Source organism: Rosa rugosa, chromosome 2 (assembly GCF_958449725.1).
Source record: "Rosa rugosa chromosome 2, drRosRugo1.1, whole genome shotgun sequence".
Lineage (NCBI taxonomy): Eukaryota > Viridiplantae > Streptophyta > Magnoliopsida > Rosales > Rosaceae > Rosa > Rosa rugosa.
In genome coordinates, this window is record NC_084821.1 from 42,407,590 (window position 1) to 42,417,095 (window position 9,506).

The 9,506-nt window shown below is 37.6% G+C and overlaps 1 protein-coding gene and 1 pseudogene across 1 annotated transcript; one reads left to right on the forward strand and one right to left on the reverse strand.

The window, feature by feature from the left end:
* Positions 1-276: 276 nt before the first annotated feature.
* On the forward strand, positions 277-2,369 carry LOC133730786 (ankyrin repeat-containing protein At5g02620-like; annotated as a pseudogene).
* A 4,505-nt stretch (positions 2,370-6,874) lies between these two features.
* LOC133730787 (ubiquitin C-terminal hydrolase 12-like) lies at positions 6,875-8,976 on the reverse strand. The gene is made up of 3 exons (XM_062158310.1): positions 8,807-8,976; positions 8,562-8,719; positions 6,875-7,260 (listed from the first exon to the last, which is right to left on the reverse strand). Exons 1-3 carry the CDS (start codon positions 8,974-8,976, stop codon positions 6,875-6,877), a joined length of 714 nt encoding a protein of 237 aa, XP_062014294.1.
* Between the last annotated feature and the right edge of the window lie 530 nt (positions 8,977-9,506).

Sequence of the window (9,506 nt, forward strand, 5' to 3'; positions counted from 1 at the left end):
TCATTTATTTTGTAACATTGTAAGAGTCATATTAATTTTTTTTTTTTTTTTTTACATTGTGTAATTTAAAGCAGTGCAGTGTGGCATGTTGGGATGTTTTTGTTAGATGCTGCTACCTAGCATATATGCAAATTCAACTATGGGTAGGACTGCTGTTTAGGCTCTCGCTTGAGAGTACTAAGCTTGCTATTGTGGGATACTCAATCGATATGGTGCCTCCTTTTCTTAACATTTACATCATATTTTCTTACTTTGCATTTTATGAGGGTTACACTCATGACATTCCTACGACCTTGCATAGGAGTGAAGCCGACTGTTCACTGCCTGATCGATGTAAAATATTCTCAACCTCTGGGTGTGACTTTCCTATCTATGTTGCACTATTTATCTGATTTTGACTTCTGCTTGTTGTGTAGGAAATGACAACTGTTAATTTTTATGGTGCTGTACTTTGAAATTAAATATCGATCGAGACCAAATACAAGTATATTCATGATTGGTATATTGGTTTCCCATAAGAAATTTATGAGGGAACATCTCTTGGTTTTAGAATAATGATGAAGTACATGGTTCTAGAATAACGTTGGAATACATGGTTCTAGAATAATGTTGGAGTACATGGACCAAGATGAATGTGGAAGATTCATGAAGGAGCATTTATTAAGTGGTTGGATGAATGAAGCATTAATGAAGTCATCTAGAGATTTCCTCCTTGGTCAATATAAGCAGAGGTCATTTGCTCATTCTAATCTAATCTCACATCCAAGTTGAGAGTGTAGTAATTGTTAGGTAGGAAAACAAGTATGAGAGAGGGTTTTCTTCAAGTAGTGTTCTTAAAGTTGTGTATCTCTTGTACCCACCCATTATTTTAGTGGAAATTCTTGTTGTTGCTGCCCCGTGGATGTAAGCATCTTGCCGAACCACGTTATATCCGGTGTTCCATTTCCTTTACTTTTTTATTTCCTTGCATATTTATCCTTCAGCATTTGGTGGCAGCCAAAGTCCACCAATATGGACTACACTCATTAACTCATGTGAGTGAATTCTTCAAAAATTAGTATTTAGCTTCATTACTGTTGACCACGTAGCTTATGTTCTTCAAACTTTTCATCTCAAGTCCTCCCAGGTTTGAAGTTCGCATATGAAAGAAAGATGAAGCTAATGGAGCCCTTCAACTAGTCCACTACCTCTGGGAAGAAATCTTGAGAGATGAGTAAGATGATGTGATGAGGCTGATCAAATATCCTTCAAATTTATTATTTGACATAGCGGAATTTGGGAATTATGAGTTTCTGGCAAGGTTTATGAGCTCTTGTCCTGAGTTAGTATGCGAAACTGATGAAAAAAATCAAACCATAATCTAAGTTGCAGTTCTGCATCGACACACAAGTATCTTCAATCTAGTGCATGAAATAGGCTCAATCAAAGATGTCATCGTGACATATGAAGATGATCAGGGTAAGAACATTGTGCATAGGGCTGCAAAATTAGCACCTCAAAATTAATTGAATCTCGTGTCAGGCGTAGCTCTTCAAATGCATCGAGAGTTGGTATGGTTTGAGGTACTTCTCATGCTTGATGTTTTAATAATGATCATGATCATCTAGGTAAAAACGAGGTAATAATTGCATATATGCCATATTCAAGTACACTAAGAAAACTCTACTAATTCGATCATTTCATATATATTTTCCTATTCATTCCTTGGTTAATTACTGTTCTGTAAATATCTATGATGTGGCAGGAAGTCAAAAAGATCGTCCAACCTCAATACATCGAGATGGAAAACGACGAACGAAAAACACCTCAAGAATTATTTACTAAAGAGCGAACGGTGTTAATGTGTCAAGGAGAAAAATGGATGAAGGACACTGCAACTTCATGCATGCTCGTTGCAACTATTATCGCAACCGTTGTGTTCAGCTGCATTTAGCATACCGGGTGGCACTGATGATCATACTGGAAAGCCAAACTTTTTGAAACAGAAAGCCTTTCTAGACTTTACCATAGCTGACGAAGTAGCACTCTTTTCCTCTTCAACTGCAATGTTGATGTTCTTGTTCATCCTTACCTCGCGGTATGCAAAAAATGATTTCCGCAAGTCTTTACCCTTGAAGTTGATGGTAGGACTCACTTGCCTCTTCATATCTATAGCATCGATGATGATGGCTTTCAGCACCGCCTTCTATCTATCCTGTCAATACGAATCAAGATGGGTTTCATATTTTACATTTTTATTTGCATTTGTCCCAGTTACTTTGTTTGCATTTATGCAATTCCCTCTCGTGTTCGATATGTCCTCGTCTATATTTTTCTCAAGTCTACTATTTCAGCCGTGAAAATACATGCTCTACTAAAAGTTGAGCTGAATGCTGTACAACAATTTGGTCGCTAGCAGCTACAATAATGATGTACATATATGTATTCTAGCTAGCATATTAAGTTGTAATTAGATTGATCATCGTATTTTGTACTATGAATGCATAAATGGATGAACATGTTGTACAAAGTTCAATGCAATGTTTGTGACAAAAACAAATTCTAGTGTCCCCCAAGGAGCTGTTTAAGGTCATCTAACCAACAGTTCTTTTATCTTCTAAAATCTTAGCTTTAGCCTTATGAAGGACGACCTTGGCTTCAAGGATAAATATATCGTTTACCATGGTTAGAAAGCCAACTGAGAGGAACTAAAAATTTGAAGCCGCAATTACTGTCACAAGCATTGAACACATGTACAGCATCTGCAAATCAAGATAAAATATCACAAAAAAAAAAAAAAAGGAAGCAACCAGGCATGCAGATGACTTTTCCAACAAGATTCAAATGGCTTATCTCCAAAAATCTTTCACCGTGCAACGGTCTTAGTAAAGGTGAAAAGTGAACGATCAATCTGCAGACTAGAAGTCATGGGAGGATATGTGATACTACATTAACCGAATAACCGGGAACCCAATCTGAGAATGTACTATGTTTCATTTTCAGTAAGAAATTAAAAGGAAGAATAGGAAGCATTTTTTTTTTTTTTTGTGATTGCCTGCTTGATTACTCTAAGGAATTGAAGGCAAAATATAGAAAGAAAAAAAAAATAACATAACATGAAATGCCCTTTTGGAGTCTGAAAATTCTTCTACCCACCTAGGTGGGTATGTGGTCACCCACTATGTTGTCAACAGATCTTGCTTCTTGAGGCGACTAAGCTATCTGAGCCATCTGATCAGTCCGTCAACATTGTTAACAGTGTTTGAAAAAAAAAAAATGAAGTAAAAAAGACGCAAGTTTTGTAGGCCTCCTATTTTCAACATTGTCTTATTCTCAATCTTCGTTGTCTTTCCATCTTCTCCGCCAGCATGGTGAATTTTTGAAGCCAAACAAGGCCATTATCCTCTTCTAGGGTCGCTCCGCCGGCCGCAAAGGCATCATTGTGAAGGCCATCAACGAAGGCATGCGCGACAATGCCTCATCGCCGGAATCAAGAAGTACTTGAGCAAGGACTCGACGGTGAAGCCAGATCAAGTTTGATTTAGAGTATGTGGGTTTAGGAATCAAATGTTCGAAAGAATTTTATGGGTGAACAAATGGATAATTGTCGTAGATGGGCAATTGAATTATGAATTTGAAATCCCCAGGTGAGAAGGTTGAAGAAGAACCAGCAAAAATTCTCAGACGAAACGCGTTTACTAAGCTGAATTTTTACAAAATTGATTAACTGGTGATTGGGCTATGGGCTCAAATTCCCTTTATTTTATGTTTTATTGTTTTTGGCTATGGGCTTGGGCTATGGGCTCAAATTCCCTTTTTTTTATGTTTTATTGTTTTTGGTTTTTATTAGTTAATGGTGGCTATATGCCGGTAATAAGTCCTTACCGAGTAGTGGTAGGGCGACGTGGGCTCTGTCCCGGACTACACCTTTTGTGTGCCTGGTCTACCCTAGTTAGGTGGCGAGTTCCCAAATGGTCGCAACCTCTTAGTGGCAGGAGGAAACTAAGTGTCATCGGACTAGTTTTCTGATGGCAACATAGTGGGAAAACTGATCTTATTAGTATATTATGGCTTCGAGTAAGCATTTACTTTCCGGTATGTCGCCGTATTTGTCAAGCGAATAGAGTAGCCAGAAGTGCACTCTTCGCTAGTTGGTGCCTGTTTAGAATACACACCTTTGTGGAGACTCTCGTTATTATCTCGAGTTGTTCTTCTTATGCTTATTGTAATTTGGGGTTCAGGTATCATGTCCCTCCCATGTATTCTAAAGTTTCATTAATGATCAAGGCCTAAGGGCAGCTGTGCAAGCCCTCTTTCAAAAAAAAAGAAAAAAAGAAACTCACAATCCAATCCAGATCTAATGGAATCTCATTATATGTAAGCAATCAATCCAAAGGAAAACTCCACTGCTGACATGGGTAAATTACATATATTGATTAGATATGGATGACAGAGACTTGTTGCAGATCTTCTGTTCCAATGTACTTCGATGAAATTTTGGATGAAGCTTTAGATCCAATATCTTGCTCTGGGTTGTAGATTCGACAGAGGCGCGAGATAATTTTGGTTAGGTCTCCTCTGCTCTGGTTTGCAGGCAGCGATGGAAATAAGAGAAGTGAGAACAGTAAGGTCGACTTCCCGATTATAATCGCACAGATTTTTTTATTTATTATTTTTTTGTTTTTGTTTCAGACTGTCACGCTCTGTTAACAGAGCCCAGGTGACCACCCACTTGGGTGGGCTGAAGAGTCTCCGTTTTGAGTCTCATAAATTTTTGATAGTACGTAACATAAAATCAGACAAACAAAATGAACAATAAGATAAGATAATGTCTGAGTTCTATAATTCTCTGTAAAAGAAACATCCCCATATTTGAAAGTCAATTTATTATTCTAGTTCCTCTCTAATCGCTTGTCCAGACCAAAAAAATAAAGCAAAAACTATTACTTTTCAGATCCAGACCAAAGGAAGAAAAACTTCCTTTCTTCACCTAGCCGTATTTCGTAGAAGGTCTAAAATCATTACTACAACGAAGACCCATAGACTATAATAAACAGATTGTTACTTGATAACAAGGTGTTAGTTGTGAAAATATAAAAATGTCTAGAAGACAGTGATGCAGGGAAGTCCTATGGATGCTCCTGCATAAGTCAGGCAAATAATCATACAAGATCTCATTCTAATGCAGCTACTGTCAGACTGAACGAAACCCAAACCCCCAATGACAGAATGCAAGAATCACTGGTTCCATTTAATAAATTAGACTATTTTCCACATAATGACCGGAGAAACCATAAATGTGCCATGGAAAAATGGAAAACAAAGTACCCTTTGTCATTGATTAGCTGAGTCGAAGTTGATTAACCACTGTCAAGCTGAAATGTGCACATCTAGACCACCCCTGAGGCAATTTTGAAGCATCCGGGACATCCAAATATGGTGACAAGTAATCAATAACATTCCCCTTCAGATACAGAAGGATCCGCCTGACTAAACCAGTCTAGTCCAAAACCATAACAGATATCGGAAAGTATAAGTATATAACTTGCGTGTCACCAGTAGTAGATGCTCCAAATTACCATTTAGAATTGCCAACAACGAAAATATCAGAGTGATGCTTGGAGGCAGTATCCAGCTTAGAGAAGTTATCAATTTTCCATGTGAATGTCACAGGTGCAAGATCATCCCTTCCCCAAATTTCACCTTCTTCATGCTACGAACATAATGATTCTTCAATCTATATGACTTTGGAATCAATATACCAGCATTCTGAATCTTCAATTTACAAAGAGAAATCAACCTGGTTCGAGCAACCATAGACTGATCCTCAACTAAATTTGGTTCACAGGGAGACGGGGGTGCTAAAACAAACCTGTATTGCTTGGCTCTTGGAGTAATAAACCAGGGTCGAGCGAACCCACTCTGATCTAGCAAAGGGGTACAATGAGGAGGTGGATCAAAACCCTTGCACAACCTTCACCAAACTGATCAAAACGGAGAGCCGCTGAGGTAGAGAGAGGAAGGGCAATGCCAACTAGAAATATCAATATGGAGCTTTGCTTTTGCTTTAGGCCTTGTAAACCAAAATAAAACTTGTATGATATTTTTCGCCAATGTATATCTATCCGGCTGATAATTTCTAACTGATCTATGAAGAATACAAACTTTCCCATGCATATACATAAACAATTACATAAGCATGTTTTAGAACAACTAAAACACTGATTGCAATCTTCAGCATGTGAATAAAGGCCAACTCCTCAGGTAGCCTAGTTCATTGTCCATATCCTTGCCGTCCAAATCTATTCTTGCTACCACAAGATCCACCTTTGCAGGAGTTACCTTGGCCTTTAGTCTCTAAACTTCTTCCACAAACTTGTTCATACCCAAAGCACCAGGGGTCCAACCGAAATCCAAAGATCTTAAGCTCCTCCCATGAAAGTTAGGTGTTTGTGGGCATCGTCTGTCATATCCTTGACTTTTGTGGTCTTCAAAATCAAGCCAAAGAAATGGATGCCCATTCATAAACATGCAACTTCTCTTCTATTGATTTTGAATTCAAGAATGATGCCACCAAGAAACAATACTTAGGAGTGAAACAAAAGTTTTCTTTATTTTCATTTAAACCCCAAAAGTCTCTGAGCTGACAGCCTCACATCCTTGTGTTTCTTGACTGAGTTAGGGTTAGCGGGCTGAATGAGAAGTTGTTCAACCAGCGGTGCATCCTTCGAGGCAGGCACCTGCTGACCACTCTTCCATGATGTCAAAAAATCTGGAGCTTTTACAGAAGAAGGTGCTCCTTATGTATATCCGGTAAGCAGGCACCTTTTAACAACTCCGCACCTTGCATCCTGCCAAAGAGCCTGGAGGCTTTACAGATCTACATCTGAAGGTCTCAGTTCCTGATGTACATCCTCAACCAATGAAGGGCTAGTAGGCTCAGTGTAATTTCTTTCAAAACTTGGTGCATTCCGGCAGGCAGGCATCTGTTCACAATTCTGTTCCTTGCATGTGTAGTCAAAAATTTTGGAGCTTTTACAGAATCCGTATCAGGTCCCTGCTCCTTAAGTTCCTCTTCTGAGGATTCCACAGGTGCAGAACCAACAGTTATTTTATCTTCTAAAATCTTAGCTTTAGTTTTATGAAGTACGACTGTAGCTTCAAGGATACATATATCATTTACAAGATACTCATAACCACCATGGTCAGAAAGCCAACTGAGAGGAACTAAAAATTTGAAGCCACTGTCACTGTCACAAGCATTGAACACATGTACAGCATCTGCAAATCAAAATAAAATATCACAAAAAAATAAATAAATAAATAAATAATAGAAGGCATAGCTCCTTACTACCCAGTAAAGAAACAATAATAAGAATAAGGTAAGTTTCTTTACGGTACATAGAGATGAACTCAATTAAGGTTTCATAGATCAACAATGTTGATAATCAATTATAGAGATATATCAACATATGTTAGATAAAAGGAACTTTTAAGCATACATCAAAACTTGAGTTGTCAGAGGCATTTAGGGAAAACTACTAACCAAACGGATGCCTATGATATATTGCAATATTTCTACCTTTTTTTTTTTTTTTATGCATCTTACAACTAAAAATAGACTTTGGGAGCCAGTTGACCAGAACCTTAACAAAATAGGGAGAACTATCTTCTTCTTTGCTTTTTCCCCCTCTGGTTGAAGCATTAAATTGAAATGATCATCATTATAGCCATTATTCAATGTACATTCTTGTCATGTTCAATGCTCAAAATGAAGCAACCGGTTGCTTATATCCAAAAAACTTTTACTGTTCACCACTCTTCATCAAAGTGAACAATCAATCTGCAGACTAGAAGTCATGGGGGGATATGTGATACTACATTAACCAGGAACCCAATCCATGAATGTACACTATGTTTCATTTTCAGTAAGAAATTAGAAGGAAGAATAGAAAGCAATGTTTTTTGGTGTTTGCATGCTTGGTTACTTTGAGGAATTGAAGGAAAAATATAGGAAAAAAAAAAAGGAAAACAACATAATGTGAAATATCATTTGAGGCTCAGAAATTTTTGAGTTTACGTAATATGAACACAAACATGAACAATAACAAGATAATGTGTGAGTTCTATAATTCTCTGTAAAGGAAACATCCCCCATTTTTGAAAGTCTCTAATCGCTTTGTCCAGACCAAAAAGATAAAACAAATTAAACCATAACTTTTCTGATCCAACCCAAAGAAAAAAGTACGTCCTTTCTTCACCTAGCCGTTAAGTACAGACTGTCATTTGAAGGTCTAAAATCATTACTACAACGAAGACCCATAGACTACGGTCAACAGACTGTCATTTGATAATATGGTTTTAGTAGTTCTGAAAATGTAAAAATGTCTAGAAGACAGTAAGGCAAAAAATCATACAAGATCTCATTCTTATGCAGCAAGTGTCAGACTGAATGAAACCCAAAACCCCCAATAACTGTATGCAAGAATCACTGGTTCCATTTAATAAATTAGACTATTTTCCACACAATCAATGACTGGAGAAACCATAAATGTGCCATGGAAAAATGGAAAACAAAGTACCCTTTGTTATTGATTCGCTGAGTTGAACGTGATTAACCACTGTCAAGCTGAATAGTGCACATCTAGACCACCCCTGAGGCAATTTTGAAGCATCCCGGACATCCAAATATGGTGACAAGTAATCAATAACATTCCCCTTCAGATACAGAAGTATCCGCCTGACCAACAAGTCAAGTCCAAAACCATAACATATATCAGAAAACATATAACTTTAAAGCATGTCACTAGTAGTAGATGCTCCAAACTGCCATTTAGAATTGCCGACAACGAAAATATCAGTGTAATGCTTGGAGGAGGTATCCAACATATAGAAGTTGTCAATTTTCCATGTGAATGTCACAGGTGCAAGATCATCCCCTTCCTCAACTTTCTTCTTCAATTTACGAAGAGACATCAACCTGGTTCGAGCAATCATAGACTGATCTGTTAGATCAAATATGGACTTAACACATATCATCATAAAGTAATTGATGATTAGATAAATGTCAAACCACATGGATACAAACTGTAAGTCAATACTAGTACGTAGCTTAATGAAGCAGTGTATCAATTCATTTAAGGATAGTAATCTATTGCTTAGTCTACAAGAAAGGCTACAAGAAAGGCTACAAGATGTGATACATTAAGAATCTAACTAGGAAACCTAATCCGATGAGGAATGCTTTAATGGGAAGCTTCTTGTGAGGGTTAAGTCACCTATATATACAGATGAATTGGTCCCTGATTACTACCACGACTATTGCATAAGTTCTGTCCATTGAGAAGCAAGTTGGTAAGTAACAGAAGACCATATTCAGTGATCGTGTTTAGCAGCTGCATAAGATGGAATCCATGCCAGTGATTGCTGAAGGTAAGCTTTAGTTCTTTTGTGATTGTTGTGCATATGTTGTGAGCATGTAAATGGTTTTACAATTGGTATCAAAGCATAGGCTCACAAATAAGAAT

What these genes read in the sequence shown, in the direction of transcription:
- LOC133730787 (XM_062158310.1), bottom strand. Translation starts at nt 8,976, where the DNA reads ATGATTGCTCGAACCAGGTTGATGTCTCTTCGTAAATTGAAGAAGAAA. An exon ending in GTCGGCAATTCTAAATGGCA is followed by an intron (nt 8,720 to 8,806) that starts GTTTGGAGCATC and finishes CTTGTTGGTCAG; the next exon opens with GCGGATACTTCTGTATCTGA. An exon ending in CAGCGAATCAATAACAAAGG is followed by an intron (nt 7,261 to 8,561) that starts GTACTTTGTTTT and finishes TTTGATTTGCAG; the next exon opens with ATGCTGTACATGTGTTCAAT.